This window comes from Equus caballus, chromosome 8 (assembly GCF_041296265.1).
Source record: "Equus caballus isolate H_3958 breed thoroughbred chromosome 8, TB-T2T, whole genome shotgun sequence".
Taxonomy (NCBI): Eukaryota; Metazoa; Chordata; class Mammalia; order Perissodactyla; family Equidae; genus Equus; species Equus caballus.
Genome location: NC_091691.1, coordinates 7,744,889 through 7,763,717, shown reverse-complemented (window position 1 = coordinate 7,763,717; position 18,829 = coordinate 7,744,889). Strand labels below are relative to the sequence as shown.

The following is an 18,829-nucleotide window of genomic DNA, read 5'->3' as shown; positions in this document are numbered from 1 at the left end:
CAATCACAGATTCAGGGACAAGAAGGGTGGGGGAGCTCCCCTTCCCACTCAGAACTGGAAAAAGAAGTGAGGATAAACAAAAGGCTGACCTACTTTGCACACTGGATAACAACCTCTGGAGTTCATTAACCTAAGAGGTGGTAATGACTGAAAGTATAAATAGCTTTTATGCCAGCTCCATAATAACAGACGATAGGAAACTGGAATGCAGGAGAGGGTGGGTTGGTGGTGTGCAAAAGGCCAACGGTCAGACTGGGAGGCCTGTGTTAGTGACTCCACCTCCTCCCCAGACAGCCAGGGAGGCCTGCAGCGCAGAGAGTAAGTGATCCTCCCAAGGCCATGCTGTGAGTCAGTGTGGAAAAAGAAGACGGTCTGCAGCAGGCTGGCACTCCCTCCTGTGACCTGGTAGCCCCTGGCTTGGGGGGAAGGCAGTGTCCAGCCTCCCTATCTGAGTGAGAGAGAGTCTGGCTTGCTTCACTCTCCCTCACTCCCAATGCAAGCTAGTTCTGCGCCTGCCTCCCTTTCCCATAAGGAATTCCCTGGCTGTGCTCCTTCCAGCCCTGGGTCAGCGCACAACGGTAAACAGGTTCTCTCCACCCTCCACTGGCCTCGGTGCCCTGGGCCTTTGCCCAGCTCTCCACTCTGCTCAGCTCCACTCCCCTCAAAGTCAGAGGGAAGAAATGGTTCCTTTAGGTACCAACCTTGCTGGCTCTAAAAAGCAAGGAATCCCCTCTCCCTGACCCCTACTCAGCTAGGGCAAGGCAGAGACCACAAGAGAAACACCCAGGGCAGCTCTCCCTGACAACTGCAGTTGCAGGCTATTCTTAATAGAAGGTTTGTGGAGGTATGGAGGTATGGAGACTATTCTCAATAGAAGACGTCCCTTCCCCAAGACCCTAACCTGACCAGGCAGAGAGAGTAGTGCTTGAAATGCCTGCCAGCAACTGGGTCCTCAGATCACAATCTCACTTCAGGCACCTGGGACCAACCTGACTCATGTATGGCCCCCTCACCCATCCTTACCAAATGGCTAGATCTTATTGATAGATCTTACCAAACTAGTTTTGACTCACTGTTTATATAAGGTCCCTCCTCTGCTCAGATTCCTTTAAGGCTCCCTACTGCCCTCCTTGTCCAATAGAAATCTCAGGCCCTGGCTCTCAGGCTCTCCTATTCCCTTAAACTTCCCTCTTTTTACCCCAGCCCTATCTCTAGGTGGCCCTCTCTCTGAGCTGCCCTCCCTCACCCCTACCCCAACTCTAATTGCATCCCACTCATCTTCTGAGGTCTGAGGCCTCATTCAGAAATCTCTCTTGTCTCTGCAAAAGCTTTCCTAACTACTCCAGGAACAGAACACAATAAGCACCTCATTATATTCCATACACTCTCTCTAGAGCCTGTGTTCCAGGCCCTGAATCTACAAAGATGAATAAAATACAGTCCCTGCCCTTGAGGAGGTCAATCTGGCAGAGGAGACAGGTGGGTGAGTAAATAACTAGCACACATAGAAGTGCTATCACAGAAGCATGGAGAAGGTGCTAGGAGGGGTCAGCCTGGTGGCGTAATGGTTAGCTTCGGCGGCCTGGGGTCCACGAATTCAGATCCTGGGCACGTACCTACACCCCATTTATTGAGCCGTGCTGTGGCAGGCGTCCCACATATAAAATAGAGGAAGATGGGTCCGGATGTTAGCTCAGGGCCAATCTTTCTCAGCAAAAAGAGGAGGACTGGCAGAGAATGTTAGCTTAGGGATAATCTTCCTCAAAAAAACAAAAAGGGGGGAGGCAGCTAGGAGAAGCCCCCAGGGTGGGAGCAGGGGTGTTTAGGTAAAGCTTTAAAGGAGAGTTGACTTTTGAGATGGTCCTTGAAGGGTGACAGGAAGTGGCCAGGGTGAGAAAGGGGAAAGGGCACACCAGGCAGAAGACTAGGTATGAGCAAGCACAAGTTAACAGAAAAGGGCACGGCTTGTTTGGGGAATGTGAACCATCCAGCAGAGTAGGGATGGCTTCTCCACCCAACTGTCAGCCTTGCTGAGGCAGCATTCCACAAGAAGGTGTGCTCCTGGAGGGCAGGGGCTCTGCTGGTCCTATTCTCTGAAGTGTATCCTGGGCCTAGAACAGAGCCTGGTACCTAGCCAATGCTCAGTAAACATGTGTCAAGAGATTCATTAGCTTTGCGACCTCGGGCTCTGCAGTGAAACGGGAAGACCGTTCTCTACCTTGAGATCAGGTGGATAAAGCACCGACAGTGCTTGATAAAGGGCACTCCCTCTCTGGCCAGATACCAGCTCTGGATCTCCTTGAAGTCCAGCAAAGGGCTGAGCACAGATGTGCCTGATGATGGCCTTTAACAACATTATAATTCCAATATTCAATTAACATAACTGCATGTCTGTTATAACACTTACCAGGCACTTGCTATGCACCAGACACGGTGCTCAGCACTTAACTTACATTATTTCATTTAATCCTGACATCAAGCCCATGAGGTAGGTCCTCTAATTATCAACCCCCTTCTGCAGATGAAGAAACACAGGTTTTCAGCAAGCCAGTAACTCTCCAAGGCCCAGGGTGAGCGAGGACAGCCGTGGGAGGTGAAGAAGCCCTACTCTTCTCCTGCTCTGTCCCAATCAACTCCAGCACTTAGTGCTGGCCACGAGGCTGGGTTGCCCACAAGCCTTACTGCCGAGGATCTTGGAGCTTAGTGGATTCAGAGCCATAAACTGTGTAATGCTTGGCAACTGACTTTACCTCTCTGGGATTGGCGTTTGCCTTTGTAAAATGGAGATTATGATGATAAGTATGTCTCACAGAATTAAATGAGGTGGTGTCGGTGGAAGCCTGGTTCACCATGCAGGCTGTTCTGTGAAAGGGTGTTATCATGTGACTATGGTGGGAAGATGGAGGGAGTCATTCAGAGTCAGGACAGGAAGCCCAGGATGAAAGTCTACAAGGAACATAGAAGGAAAGTGGTGGTAGTTATGAAGTAAATTCTGACTCCTTCGCCAAGTGACTGCCACTACCCAGGAGGGCAGAGGCCTCAGGCTGCCCTATGGTTGCATGCTTTGAGTTGAATCTTTCAGGAGACCCACCTCTGTTCTCACTTCTGTTTTATCTTCACAGGCCAAAGAGAAGAAAGGTCAGGGCTTCAGATCAGAGCCCTCAGAGTCAGGGTCGCTGAGGACTCAGTTCCAAATGACTCAGTGAGGAACTGATGGAGGGATCCCCAACCTGCTCTGGCAGGCCAGAAAGCCCCAGACCACAAGCTGAGTGGATCTGGCTCCTGCCTTCTCCACAAGGCCCAAGGGTGGGTGGGCAGAGCACGTGAGTGAATCTGGATGTTCACCTCCATACTGCCTTGTTATCTCACCTGAAGTGAACCTCAGGGGATAATTCACACTCAAGTTATAAGAGCCACCATGTACCATGGAGCCCTTACTTTGTGGCAGACACTGTTTGGGTGCTTTACCAACATCGCCTCCCTTAATCTTCATAATACCTCCCTTCCAATGCTACCACCTGGCCCATTTACAGACTCAGAGAGGTCACATGGCTAGAAAGTGACAGAGCCAGGACTTGAAGCCAGGTCTGCTGGTGTTCTGAACCTGGGCTCTCCTAGGATCAAATTCATGTTCTAATTTTTTGTGAAACCAAGATAGAGAGGGAAGGGATAAAAGCAGCATCCTCCAAAAGTGGCTGGCTGGAAAGGATCACTTCTGGACACACAGAGTCCAGGGCCCAGAATGCACTGAGGAGGAACAAGAATTGTCCACACTATGTTCCTGGGCCCCCTCAATACCTAGCTCCCCCTGCCTGGTCTTGGGGTACAAGAGAGGGGCTGTACCTGGACAGGAAGTATGCCATCCATCATGACAACTCAACTACAAAAACACCTCAAGAAACCTACTAGAAGTATAGACACTTGAGGCTGGGCTGAAGTCCTAAGCCTGGAACAGGGATGAGGAGGAAAGGGCACACAGTGGCTACCAGCTTTAGTAAGACAGAAGAGTGGGAAGGAGGAATTCTGGGTTCCAGGCCCAGTTTCATGACTTGCTCAGCTTTGGTTTCCTTGTCTGTAAACAGAGTAAGATAAAACTTACCCTACTGATTTCCCATTGCTCCTGTAAGGATTACTGGAGAGAAAGGGGAATGAAAGCACTTAGCAGACTAAAGAGCTAGACAAATCAAAGCCTCCTTTGATTTGATTACACTTCCAAACACATGAAGGCCACTGGTCTACACACCAAGAGAGGTCCTCTCACATGAAGAACAGAGCATGCTGGAAGTATTGGCCTCTGTTGGGCTGTGCTGGGACGACCCCTTGTAGTACCTCATGAAAAACTTCTGAAAGCACTTTTCATATACTCCAATGTCAGTCTCAGAATGTCAGAAGCAGAAGAGCTCTTCAACATTATCCAGTTAAAACTGCCTTAGTTTACATCTGAAGGAAACTCAGGCTTAGAAAGATTAAGCAACTTTCTCAAGGTCACACACAGCTAGTTAGGGCCCAGTGAGGCCCAGGACTCAGGCCTCTTGATCCTGTTCAGCAGTCTTTGTTTACACTATATTCCTAATCCACTTATCTTGTTTGATGCGCACAATCCTTTTGTATACAGGCCACACCTTTAACTATGTACTTGTTAAATGTCTGACATCCCTGCTAGGCTATAAATTCTGGGAGGACAGGACCAGATCTCTATCCCCTGAGCCTAGCAAACTGCTGCACACATGAGTAAGTGCTGGATGAAAAACAGGGAGCATTAGCCCCATGGTCAGGTAAAGGGACATGTCTAAGGCACACGCCACAATGTTCAGTGGTGGAGCCGGCACCGGCACCTTGACCCCTGTGCTTGGTTCAGAAACCTCTCCCACTACTAGCCTAAATCCACACTTCCAGCCAGAATCTCTCATCTCTGAGAAATGGCTGGTGGTGCCCCTTAGTGCTGATGGGTTTGCCTTCTCATAGGCACCGGACTTGCTTCCACCTGACCCAGCTAAGGCACCAACTCCAGGAACAGAATAAAGACCTGCGGTGAGGTCAAGCCAGCCCTCAGCTACCATCTGCCTCCCCTTGATCAGCTTATTCTGTGCCCAAAGCTGTACCTTCCCCAGCTGCACACCAGCCCAAGGTAGCTTGTCCATGCCTTCAGGCCTTACTCCTCTCTCCTTGCCATCCAATACGTTTACCAGGGAGAGACCACAATGCTCAGTTTCACTCACCCCACCCCCTCCGAACCAGGCCAGCTAACCCACTCTCCTACTGGAGAGACAAAGAACTCCTTGATGTGCTCTGGGCGTGCCAGCCAGGTCAGGCACCTTGGGGAGCCCAGGGATGTGACAAAGCAGAGTCAGCAGTGGCCCAATGTCTACTTCAGAGGAAAGTCACAGCTGGCTTTCCCTCTCTGTGGCCAGAAGGCCCCAAGAAGGGTTCTGTGACAGGCCAGGGTCACTTCAGCTTGTCCTAATCCTTCCCAACTCCCTGTCAGCCCACACAGTCAGTCAGGCACCAAGTCCTACTGATTTGTTGGCCTCTTCATCCTCACAGCTCTAGACCTCTTCCGGGCCTCTCCATAGCCCTTTTGGGCTGTCTTGAACTCTCCCAACTGGTCTCACTGCCTGCAGTCCAGCTCATCTTTATGCCATCTTCCATGCCAGCAGCAGACTGATCTTGATGAAACACAGGAAGCCTCAGTCTGACATTCGAGGCTAGGCAAGGTCTGCCCAACCTCCTTTCCTAGCCTCCTCTTGCTTCACATCATCCTCCTGCCTCCCACTCTTCTTGTCACCTCTGCTCTTGGCACACCACATTTCTCAAATAGCTGGCTTTTGGGGGAACTTTGTACATGAGTCCCCTCCCATCCAAAGGAATGCCCTTTCTTACTCCTTCTGACCCCTGGATCAAATGCCACTTCTTTCTGGGCTCCTATAGGCACAGCTGGCTGCTTCTTCCTATATATTCCCAAAGCAACCACACATCTCAATTATAGCCTTTACTGCTCAACATTGTAATGATTTGTTTGTGGTTCCCTTTTTTTTAATCAGTCTGTGAACCCTTTGAGGGCAACAAGACACAGATGTCTGGTTCAGTTCTGTATCCCTTGTCCCAATCACAAGGGCTGGGAGAGTAGGTGCTCAATAAATGTATGGTAAATAAGCTCACTGCTAAGAAGGCTAAGCTGGCCAAAGTAAGCCTTGCTTTCTCTCCCAGGCTCCTGAGTCTGATGCCTGCTTCCCTATCTGAAGAGCAACAAACAGCTAAGCTGTGACAGCCTCTGAGGAGCTGGACAGGGTATGGAATGGGCTGGGGTGGGTGGGATGGAGAAGGGAAAGAGAAAGATAAGGAAAGCCAAAGTTGGCAGCTGCCTTGAAATCCTGGATAGGGGGGCCTCTAAGCAGGTAAAGCATCAGGAGCTTAGGTTTGCCAGTAGAGCAGCTAGGACAGTTTTCTGTCAGGGAGGGTCCCTGGGTCCAGGATAGCAGCAGATTTGCCAGGGGCAGACAAAGCAGCTAAATGAGGCCTCCTCCCCCTCAGGTGTGCTGCCTGCAGGATAAAGAAAGTGATCAGCTAGGGACACTGACAATGGGTGGATGATGGCTAGGTACTGCTCTGGTGGGCAATGCATCCTGGCCTGGAGGCTCAATTGGCTTGGAGTGAGGAAGAGAATGCCATGTAGTGCCATGGGTAGTGCCATGTAGCTGGAGTAGCAATGGTCTGAGTCAGAAGATCTGGGATCCCTCCCTAATCTGGCTCTATTGTTAACTAGCTATGAGGCTTCTCCTCCATTATTAACTAACTGGATTTCTCACTTGTATAGCGAGCTAATCCCTGCCTTACCTACAAAGAAATACTCCTTCCAAAAGGCACAGACTGGATATCAAAGTCAGATGGCCATTATATGCAGTATTTTGGGGTCAAGAGCAATGCAGTGTGGCCTCTGGCTATGGGAGGGCTAGAGCAGGCGTGATCGAGCCATGCTTCCAGGGCTTCCCTGGGCATCTTCCTCACTGGGTCTTTCACTATATTGAGACCTGCCTTGCCCTCCACACTGCAATGGGGAGGTAGCCAGGTTCCTGCTAACTCCTGCTCTAACTCCTGCTCTAGGTGTGTGGACCTCAGGGACTGGCGAGCACCCGGCACCCTGCCTCTTCCCACCTTAGCAAGGCTTAGTCACTGAATCCAGCGTCGAGAAACAGTCTAGTCCCAGTTCTGCCATTTACCAGCTGACAAACCTTGGGTACTCTTCTTCGGTGTGCTCATCTACAGAGTGGGGATAACCACCCCTCTTGGGCGAAAGTGAGAGTTCACCATTGGTTAGAGTTCACTCCTGCCCACAGGGGATGACACTCATTATCACAGCCAGAGATGGAAAGCAGAAAATGAAAAGAAAGGACTACTAGCTACTCCAGTCTTTAAGAGGAAGAAAAACATTCATTTAGTACCTACTGTGTGCCAGGCTTTTTTCAAACATTAGTTTATTTAAGTCTCACAACAACCCTGCAAAGTGAGTAAAATCATAACCATTTCACAGTGAGAAACTGAGACTCAGAAAAGTGAAGAAACACGTCCAAGGTCACACAGATAGCCGGACTCCGAGCTTGTGAGGAGGGAGCACAGCACGCCTTCTTTCCCCCATCTCAGTGTAAACTGAATGGGTGGCTGGACCAGAGCCAGGACTCACTGGACCAATGGAGGTCTTATTTCAAACCCAGATGCTGGGAGGACAAAACATCATGCAGGCCCCACCGCCTTATCTATTTCCCACAGCTTAGGATTTCCTAGCAGGCGGACACACAGGCACCTTCCCAGGGCAGCAGCTGGTGTGCTGGCCCCCTCCTTCACCAAGTCAAGTCTTGTCTGAGGCCCTAGAACACCTAAAGGGCCATCAAACCGGATTTTCCTTTGAAGCTGGAGGAAGAGAAGGAGGAGAGAAAATGGAGGGCCTGTAGTCCCGAGTCACAGACCAGGGCCCCACATGCGCAGCTGCCTCCTTCCAGATGGGCTCCCCAGCGACCACTCCACTGCCAGCTCCATGCTCTCCTGGGAACTGGAATAGCTCAAAAAAAGAGGATGCTCTGAGCTTATAAACTGGAGAAGATAGTGAGAAGGCAGGGAGGCAGGCTCTGGCCTGCCAGGAGGGCCCTGGCCCCACCCCAACAAAAACTGGCACAGACCAAACTATAGGAATGCCAATTAAGGCAATTCTACGATTTCCAAAGTCATAGGGCTGCCAAGGTTGGCTAGGAGTAGTGGAGGGCCCAGGGGACAGGGGAACTGAATCAAGAGAAGACAGTATTGCTGTTCCAGATGTTTCTCCCTGGGCCCAGCTCAGATCCCTCTCTCCCCTAACAGGAAGCCAACACCCACGGGATCCCAGAGAGCATAGCTCCTCATCTCATCTGGCCTGCAGCACTGAGCAGACTGAAGGGTGGATGGGAAGCTCCAGCCTTAGGAGGTCAGTCCTGGCAATCGCACGGGAAAAGGAAAGGGAGGTCAGGGACTCACCTCTCAGGCCATCTCCCTCAGGCAAGGAGACCCGGTATCCAACTGATAGCCTTCTTTCCCTTCCTGATCACCTCCTCTATGCTGCAGAAGGGACCCCTGCCCGCTCCCCTGCCCTGCCAGCCCCAAACAGGTCTGCTCTTTTTACCCTAAAGTATTAGGAACAGTAATATCACTCCTCCCACCCTTCCCTGCTGAGAACACTTCTTTCTTCTCCTCTGGTCCTTCCTGGGCTTCAACAACCAGCTCAGTCCCCAGCCAAGCCACAAGAATTAATGCTGCCAGCATCCCTGTCTGTGCTCACGCTACTGCAGGACCCTTCGCTGACTGGCTGCTTTCTTGCCTCTCCTCACTTACTGGCTACTGCTTAAGAGTGGGCAGGGACCATCTCGGGCCCACCAAAGGTTCCCTGAAGAGTAGGCTCAAAAGACAAACTGAAGAAGTGGAAAGGGCCTAGGACCGGGAATCAGGAGTTCTGGATTCACTTCCTGGCTTTGCTCCTAATAGACTGAAGAGGTAAGGCTAAAAATTTCTCTCAGGCCTCAGTTTACCTATCTGTATGATGATGACCATCTCTAAGGTCACTTTCAGCTTTCTGACTTGAAATATCTGTCAGTAAAACTCATTCAGTAAATAAATATTAACTGTGCGTTTACTTCTCTGCAGGCCTGAGGGGAAAAGGTGAATAAGCCTGGTCCCAGCCCTGAAGCTGATCAGTCTAATGGACTGGTAATGACAACACACTCTTAACCTTGCTAGGTTATCCCTGTTAGCTTCCTACATTGCTGAGGGAGTCAAAGGTGCTGAGTTAAGCCAGAGAGAGTGAGGATAGGAAGGTTCTGCTAGGAAACTTCTGTTCTACCTCTCTGGCGCCTGACTTTCTGCTGGGGCCATAGGCCATACTAACGGATAGTGAAGACAGTGGAAACTGTCCTGACTAGGAGTCAGAAATCCTGGGTTCAAGTCCTGGTTCTGCCAATAATATGTTGTGTGATCTTAAGCAGGTTATTCTCCCCTCTGGGCCTTAGTTTCCTCATCTGTATAAGTAAGGGCTAAACTGGTCAATTTCTTAAGATCTTTTCCAGCTCAAACAGTCTATGATTTTATGATCTACTCATGCCAGGCACCGAATAGTCATCTGAGCGGCTCGCCTCTGATCTGCTTTCTTCCCCATCCCCCCAGACCCCAGCAACTGCCAAAACTGACCATCTTGAGACAACCTTTGGCCCAGGGTGGCTGAAATGGACCTTTAATCTGGAGCCAGAGTCCCTGTGATCTCCACTGCAGCCATCAGTGCTAATGTTTCACTTCTCTGGAATAGCACATGGACTCCTAGCCCTCAACCACAAGACTGAGTTCAGGGCGGTCACCCTGAAACGTCCCATAACTTCCTCTCTTATAGCCTTGAGCAGAGACTTACTTTCGGCTTTTTTTGGAACCACAATATAAACTCATCAGGGATCATTCAGGCTTTCAGACACCAAAGATTTTAGGTTGACCAACGGAGTCAAGAAAGTGAGGCAGGGAGAGAAGACAGGACCTGGGATCCCACCTCAGCCCCAGCCCTACAGACACCAGTGATGCAGAGGGCATCTGCAAAGCCTGGGTCTGCGGTTGGAGGGTGGGGAAGACAGATGTCTGGCCGTCTGGTTGGGGACTACAGCCAAAGGGAGTTGCTCCCACTGAGGCCTCTCTCTGTCCACAAATACCAGAGGTATGCCCTCATTTTTCTCCTCAATTCTCAGACCCTTAGAAGGAAAAGAAAGGAAACTGATATTTTCTGGGCACTACTTGTGCCAGGCACTGTGCTAGGCACCTTTGCATAGCTGATCTCATTTAATCCCCGCAGTAATCCTGGAAGTAGAGTTACAGTTGCCCTTTTCAGTGAGTAAACAGGCTCAGAGATTCAGGATCTTGCCCAAGGTCTCACATCCAGCAAGTGTGATTTTTTCCTAAGTCTCGCTTCTTACCACTATATCACACTACTCTATACCCTGAGTTCTGGTTAACTAGCTGATAAGTATGTACCACAAATTCTTATCTCCTAGAACTCACCAGCAAATCTGGGCTCTTCCTTCCAAACACCCATGAATGCAACTGGCAACTTTTTCCCTCTTCTCAAGAACCCTTCCTTCCCAGGGCCCTGATTCCTGGTGACTGCTCTTCAATTCAAAAATATACCCTAAATCCCCTTTGGGTTCTGACAAGCTAATGCCTGGGGAACTGTGACAAAGCATCAAGTCAGGGTGCGGGATCAGAATACAGGGTACTCTCTGAGTTCTGGACTGGATAGGCTTAGCCTGCGCCTGCTGTGAGCAAGTGGGGAGAGGCTGGAGGAGACAGATCCAGTGGGTAGGAGAGAACTCTCCTTCGGGGAAGGGCCTACATTTCTCTAAAGGAGAAGGAGGCCTGGAGAAAATGAGGCTTTGGGACTGGGGAAATCCCACAAGTGACCTTTATGGGGTTCCTTGTGTGGGGTGGGGTTCTTACAGATGGTCGACTCAATTCCATAAGTCATAAGAGAGGCTGGAGGAGCCCTGGGCAGTCACAACAGGTCAGAGAAGGGGAGGGAGGACCCTCTGGAGCAGGGGCATGGCTGAGTCCTGTGGGCCCCCACAAGGGACAGTGCGGGCAGTCTCTGCTGAAGGGGAGGCACACCGTGAGGGAGGCTTGTCAGTCCTGTGCAGAGCGCTGGTCTCGTGTGACAGGACAGCCGGGATGGGAGTGGGGTTGGGGTCCATCTCTCCTAGGGGGACCGCCGGCCCACCCAGACGATCTCTGTGGTCCTGTGGGTCAGAGTGCAGCTGCCCCATGTGCCCAGCCCGGAGGGAAGGCCTGCTCCCCTGCCTCCCCCTTCTCTGCCTGCCAGCTGTGCCTGGGGCCCTGCGGGTGGGGCGCCGGGTGAGCCACCGGCAGGGACCTGCTGCCTCCCTGCCCGCCCCTGGCTGTGTTTTGGGGGAGGGGCGCGTTTCCACAGCACACGCAAAGCGAGCGGAGGGACTGTCCTGTGAGGGGGGCACTGTCACCCTGTGGGCACTGGGAAGGGGCGTGTCTGCCCACCTGTTGCCACTGACAGGAGGAATCTGCTTCTGAGGGGGCAGGGAGCACTCTCTGACCCTTCCTTGTGGGGACGGGACTGTCTGTCCGGGGCGGGGGCCTGTCAGTCCATCGGGAGGTCTGTGTGCCTTGAGGTAAGGCCTGAGTGTCCTGACGCGGGGTGGGGTGGGGTGGGGCGGGGCAGTCATCCCTCGAAGTCTGCCGAGGTGTCCCCTGGCGTGGGTGGTGGGGCGGAGAGCCCAGGGGCCTGTGGGCGCGCGGGGCGCGGGGGATGGAGAATGCCCGGGGGGAGGGGCGGCCGTCTGCGAGCCCGTGTCTGCGGGGGCACAGCCAATCAGCCCGAAGGCCGCGGGGGCAGCAGGAGGGTTGGGACAGGTGTCTGTCGTTCTGTCCCGCAGCTGGGAAGGACACTGCCGGCCCTTCCTGGGGGCAGGTCCGTCTGCCTGCGGGGCGGGGGCCGGGGAAAGGCACCCACCCTCCTGTCTGTCTGTCCCGGCCTGTCTGTCCCCATGTCGGAAGTAGGCTCGCGGGCGAGGGGCGGGTCGGTCTGCGGGAGGGGAAGGGGGGGTGGGGCCAGGACAGGAGTCAGCCGTTCCCGGTCGGGAGGGGGGCCTGTCGGTCCGTCCTGAGGGCGGCTGTGTCCGCGTCGAGTCGTCCCGCGCGGCCCGGCCCCCGGCCCCGAGCCCCGGAGCTACTCACGCGCCCTCGGCGCCCTGGGAGCCCACGATGAAGCCGAACTTGTCGATGCGCCGCTCGGCGAAGCCGTTGGCCTCTGAGTCGGAGCCGAGAGAGCTGAGCTCGTCGGCGGCTGTGGCGTCGGGGCCCGGGGCCAAGCTCTCCCGGGTCCCCGACAGGCTCCCCGCGGCCGCGGGCGCGCGCGGCCCGTTCTCTCCGCGGCTCTTCGCCATCCCGGCCGCGCCCGCCGCCTCAGCCTCAGCGGCCACCCCAGCCACCTCAGCTGCACGGCCGCCGCCGACGCCACCGACGCCCCGCCCCCGCGCCGCGCCCATTGGCCGCCACCGGGGCGGGGGCGGGGCCCTAGGCCCTCCCCGGGAGCTCCCCCCACGCCCAATGGGCGCCGCGGACCCTGGGGCCCGCCTACCTCCCCCCAGCTGGCGCCAACCGGCCCGACGTGAGGGGGCGGGGAAGCCGTCACCCGAGCCCTCCTCCGCGGGCTGCCAATCACGAGAGCTCACCTGAACGAGCTCTTTCGGCCTTTCCGGGTTGGCCCCGTCCCGGCCAGTCACCTGCAGCGCCGCGCAGGCAGAGGCCGAGGGCGTCCGCTGGGGATTCCGCATCCGCCTCCTGAGGCCTCGCTCCTCGCGAGACCCCAGGGACGTGGGTGGGGATTGTTTCACCCATTCATTTTGAAGGGCTTTCAGGACTCCCCCAGGGACACTCAGCGGCTTAAAAACCCAGGCTGAGCCAGAAATTGGGCAGCCTCTTCCCCAGCTCTGTACTTTCGGGGCTTTAAATTAGCTCATGGGAGATCTAATTAATAAGAATGACCAACAGTTCATTAAGCCACTCACTGCCCCAAGTTCTATCTACTTTCTCTTGTAATCTTTTTTCCCAACAACTTTATTGAGATACAATTAACATACCATAAAAGTCACCCGTTTAAAGTGTATAATTCAATGGTTTTAAGCATATTTATAGAGTTGTGCAACCATCACCACAATCTAATTTTAGAACATTTTCATAGCCCCAAAAAGAAATTCCTATCCATTAGCAGTCACTCCCCATCCTTCCTCCCCCAGTCCCTGGCAACCACTAATCTGCTTTTTTGTCTCTATAGATTTGCCTATTCTGGACATTTCATGTGAACGGAATCATACCATGTGTGGCCCTTGTGTCTGGTTTCTTTCACCTAGCATAGTTTTCAAGGTTCATCCATGTTGCAGCATCTTATCAGTACTGTACTGCATTCCTTTCTTTATGGCTGAACAATATTCCATCATATAGATATACCCCATTTTGTTTATCTACTCGTCTGTCATGGTCATTTGGGTTGTTTCCACTTTGGGGCTATTACGAATAATGCTGCTATGAACGTTTGGGTACAAGCCTTTGTGTGGACATATATTTCCACTTCTCTTGGGTAAATACTTAGGAGTGGGAATTACTGGGTCACATGGTAACTGTTTAACCTTTCGAGGAACTGGCAAGCTGTTTTCCAAATTGGTCACACCATCCCGTAATCTTTGAGCAACAGGGTAGGTATTATTATTAGTCCCATTTTACAGTTAAGGAAACTGAGGTGCAGGGAAGTGAAGTCAGCTGCCTAAGGTCCCAGAACTAGCTGGTGGCAGAGCCAGGGTTTGAGCCTAGCTCTTACCAACAGCTTATACTGGGAGGCATGGACCAATTGTAGTTACACAGACTTAGCTCCCAGCAGCCTACTTCCGACCCCAGGAATTGTCAAGTCTTGGAGCCATGATAGCCCCTCAACTAAGTCTAGCACCTCATAGTTTACAAGTCGCAATCATGATGTCATCTAACACTCCCCTATAAATCTGCGGGGGAGATAGGCCCAGAGAAGGGAAGGGACTAAAAGAGCCAGGCTTGAGCTACAGGGCCTGGGACAGGCCGCTAAGGGGCCCAAAGGAAGCCCCAAGAAGGGGGGAGTCTTATGCCTTGAGTGATTTCACCAGCCGTTTCCTTGATGCCACGCGGCCTGGACATTCTTGAAGACTTCACTGTGCAGTCTTTGCATTCCATAGGCTTCCGGTTTTCCATAAAACAGGCTATTTCAGTCTTGAACTCTCAGTTGGAGAGGACCTTCCTCCTTTCCAGAGGCTCCAAAAAAGAGTGGTGGGCTCTTAGCCCCAGCTCTCAGGAGGGGCAGAGTGGGCCTCACATGGGAGTGTGGGCTTATCCCAGGGAAGGGAGAGAGGAGCCAGACACACCTGGAGCAGATATGAAGCCCCGAGCCTGGCAAAGTACCCACAACACTTTGACTCCATAATTCTGGTCCTAAGGTCATATCCCAAACACATTTAGCTCTGTAAAGGCACGTGTACAGTGGTGTTCACCCCAGGAGTAGGGGTGGGGGGTATGTTAGAGGCACCCAGGTGTCCATCTTTGAGAGACTGGCTAGACATTTCTCAGGTTAAGGCATTTATGCCTCAGCTTCTAATTTTCTTACCTAAGACCACCCAGGATTCAAATCTCTTCTCGTCACAGTTGTGACCTTGAGCAAAACACTTTTCTGAGTCCATTTCCTCAACTGCAAAATGGAAATACTGAAAAAATGCCTCCTTGGAGGAGTTATTCTGAGACTTTAATGTGATAATATGTGCTGAGCATTTGGCACGTGGAGATATACAATAAATGGAAGCCAGGAGTGGTAGTATTCGCAGTTTGCAAAGCACTTGCAAATTCATTATTGTCTCGCATTTCCCTCGCCAGCCTGTGGCTGCAGCAAGGAGTTTACCTAATTTAACCAATGGCATGTGGCTTGGGAGACTCTGCTTCATGGCTGTACCCTCAATAACTAGATGTTCTTGTGCAAAATTGTTTAACTTCTCAGAATCTGTTTCCTCTTTTGTAGGAATGTCAATAATCACTTGTGAAGAGTCAGTGAGCTACGTCTCTGAAGCCTCCAGTACATAATAGACAATAAATGTTACGTTTCTTCAAACTCCAGAGCTCTTTAGTAACTTGAAACTACTCTAGTGAACAAGAGAGACGAAGTCCTGGCCCAACAGAGTTTTTATTCCAGTGGTGGAGGGAAAATATGAACAAGCTCAGAACACGTGTCAGGTAGTGGGAAAATGAAGCAGAGTAAGGCAGAGAAAACGCTGCGGAGGCGGGGAGTGGATGGAAATGAGGAGGCCTCTCTGTGGGGATCCGGAAGAACAGTATGCAGGAAGCAGGACACCAAGTGTAAACCCCTTGAAAGAGAAGCAAGCTCAGAAGATGGTGTGGTTAGACTGGAGTGAGAAAGCAGGAGAGCTGAATGAATGATTCAAAGGAATGCCTGCAGAATCACGCGGTTCACTAGAGTACAAAATAAGAGGCCTCTGGCAATGCTGTGAAACATCCTAGTAGACTAGCTGCTGGAGATGTTCTTTTGAGGATGAGATGCTTGGCCACTGCTATAGGAAGGTGTTGATGACCTGGAATCTCATCCCACGGGGTCAGTCCTGAAAGTTTAGCCTGAGGCACGCACACAGGCCCCTGTGCAGTCCCCTCTCCTGGATACTGGAATGTGCAGCTTGCATGTGCTCAGGAGACCTGTCAGCACTGGCCATGAGCAGATGTCCAGATATCACAGCCTTTATTTGTAATGAGAGCAGTTTCAGAAGGTAGACAGCTGATCCCCAGCAGCCTATGAACAGTAGGCAAACTGTAAAGCTTCTTTATCCCTACACTGAGGATAACAGTTAACAATCTTTTGGTCCAAGTGGCAGAGAACACAACTCAAATGGGCTTAACCCAAAACTGCATTTAGTGGGTCCCATAGCTAAAAAAAATCCATAGGTAAATAAGCTTCAGGAGCAGTTTGATCTAGAGATTATCACCAGGGAGATCAGCCTCACTTTCCTTTTTCCTCCTTTTCTCTTTGTCCTCCCTTCCTGTGGTTGCTTCATCCCCAAGCTAGAGCCCCTCATGGCAGCAGCTCCAGGCTCACATCCTTCCTCCATACATCCACACAACGGATGACTCTTCTGGTAGCTTCTGCTCAGTGGTGAGGAGGCTGCATTCCTTCATGCATCATCTGTTTTACTAGGACACACAACTGTCCCTAATCTAATCACCACAGCTCAGGGACAGGGAACATTGACTAGCTTAACTGAACTCAGCTTAAGGCGACAATAGTACCTTCTCTGTAATGATATGATAAGCAATAGGAGTGTATCTCGTCCTGCTTCATGGATTGTATGCCTCAGGAGTACCTAGAATTACTCACTTACATTTTTTTGTAATATAACAATGTAGAGTAGTTAAGAGCAAATCCGCAAATCAGATGAGTTAATTATCTTAACTTCAAGATCTTACATTTTACTTTTATTTTAAAAAAGTAAAATTCTAAAAATCTTATATACTAGTATATGGACCATTAAACATGAGCTATACTGTACTTTTTTGCCTTTTTGCTTTTTGAATTATAAGAAAAAATGAAATATTACATATAAGGATTGCTATAATCACAGTACACCACATATCTCCATTCAAGCATATATCCTAACATAGCCTATTGCATATATTGTCTAGCATATAATTTTAAAAAGTGAAATGGGTCTAATCATTAGTGGCCTCCTGTGCGCTACATGACAGGTGCTCATTTCAGCAGCCGGTAGAACTGGAAGTGAAATTCCTTAGTGTTGATGACTCCTGATAGATGTGGGAGTCTTTAAAGTTATAGTGACTCTGAAAGGATTAAATTGTGCCCAGTTTTCCCAGCAATGCCACAAGAGGAACATTTCTCCCCATTTCACAGTCTAGTCTGGTGCAGTGCTAAGGACAGTGTGGTCACCAGGAACGGGAGACCTGCTTTGGCCTTCCAGAGGCTCACTGGCTACATGAACTTGGGTATCCACCTCATCTAAAAACGGGGTAGCTAATCCTCAGAGGATTACAGTGAGAATCTGAAAAGCTGTGCAAGCAAGAGGCTGCCTACATGCTGCAGGCCCTAAACAAGCAGCGCAGAGTGCTGGGCTGCAGGCTGGGCCTGTGGCCACTGTGGTAACAAGGCTGCCTGGTCAATGGGCCTTCTGCAACCGAGTGAGCCAGGACAGATGTTCATTCAGGAGCTCCGGGAAACTGGGTTCGGGCCCCAGAGGGCAGCTCAAAGGACCCATTCACTCACATTCCACCCGGCAGCATTCCTGGCCTCCAGTCACAGCCTCAGTCATGGAGAGTCTATGAGATCTGCCAAGCTGTGGAGGAGAGTGCTCTGACACCATGCCCTGTCCCCCATCCCCAGAGGCAATCCCAGGAAGAAAAGGAAGCTTGGAGTGTGAGACTCCCCCAGGTCTCCTGATCCCCATCCCTCTTGGAATGGGACCCCAGGTGCTGTTCAGGGGAATTCTGGGGGTTGGCCCTGGAGAAGCAACCAGCAGTGGGCTCACTTGAGGCACCCAAACCATGGAACCCACTTCAGGAAGCCAAATTTCAGCCCTGGCCCCTGGGGGAAACTTCTAGCAACCAGGAGAGAGGCAAATGTCAGAGAGAGGAATAACATCCCATCGACGAAGTTAAAAACGTGAGGGATCCAGCAGTTTACAACAAAGCCACACAATTAGCACTGAAGAAGGGCTACCTGAGCCCTAGGTCTGGAGCTGGAAGCTCTGAGCTTGGCGGGAGGTCAGCGGGGAGGAATAGGGTGGTGACTAGAATACTGGTTCTGTGACCTTGGGAACGGCCTTACCCCTCTGAGCCCTGGAGATGACCTCATGGGGCAGCTAGGAGGATCAAATGGAGGGACTGCAAAGAAAAGGCACTGAGAACTCTCAGGGGATAAACACACAAAAGATCTTCAGAATGAAACCAGCCTGAGGTTTAAAACCAGAAACGGTTATCAACAGGCTCTCACTTTCCTCCCTCTGAACACCCACAACAGCGCCTACCTCCCTGTGATAGGACAATTGCAAAAATAACAGCCTGCATCGGGCCCTTACTAGGGAGCAAGGACTGTGACAATGTGTCTCGCACTCAATTTCTTTTCACCTTCTTACTGTGTGACTGTGGGTATGTGACTCACCCTCTCTGTGCCTGTTTACTCAAGTGTAAAACAAAAATACATCAGGATTACATGAGTTAAAATTGATAAAGTGCTTAAAACAACAAGGAGCAAATTGGTTAAGTTTTATAAAGCCCTCAGAACAGTTCCTGGCCTTGGCACAACTGAGTGTTTTTTAAATAAATACATCTTTTAAAAACCTCATCATGTCCCTGTGCTCATCCAGGGTAGGCCACCTGCCCAAGGTCACAGAGGCAATCAGGTGATGGGTGATTCTAGGCCTACAGGAAACTGCTACCCTTGAGTCTCATCTGCCCAATGATCCAGGAACTGCGTCTCATCTGTCCTTGTTCTTCTGTGGTGCTGGCATGTTGAAGGCATCCCGTGTTAGTCTGTTAAATACACCGGGCTATCCCTTTGGAGGGTCTGAATGTCTTAAAAGGGTAATAAAATTTTGTCTAAGAAAGATTCATAAAAGACTTGATGGCAGCAAGAATTTAGTTAAAAGTCTCAGAGCAGGGCATTCCTCAGAGCAGAAGAGGAGCCACAAGGCACTGTGCCATGCTCCCAACTACCTTGGGTCTG

At 51.2% G+C, this 18,829-nt stretch overlaps 1 protein-coding gene across 4 annotated transcripts in view; it reads right to left on the bottom strand.

Moving 5' to 3' along the window:
* Nucleotides 1-13,004, bottom strand: part of TBC1D10A (TBC1 domain family member 10A) — a 30,686-nt gene extending 17,682 nt beyond the window's left edge. The window contains exons 1-2 of one of the 4 annotated variants that reach the window (XM_070276219.1): nucleotides 11,560-11,810; nucleotides 11,158-11,285 (exon numbers count right to left, since the gene is read on the bottom strand). In XM_070276219.1, coding sequence (XP_070132320.1) covers nucleotides 11,158-11,240 — 83 coding nt within the window. In that variant the 5' untranslated portion in view covers nucleotides 11,241-11,285; nucleotides 11,560-11,810. Of the gene's footprint in view, nucleotides 1-11,157; nucleotides 11,286-11,559; nucleotides 11,811-12,255; nucleotides 12,556-12,752 lie in introns of those variants that run through there. The other 3 variants (XM_070276220.1, XM_023646863.2, XM_023646862.2) reach the window with 3 other exon arrangements.
* Nucleotides 13,005-18,829: the final 5,825 nt, after the last annotated feature.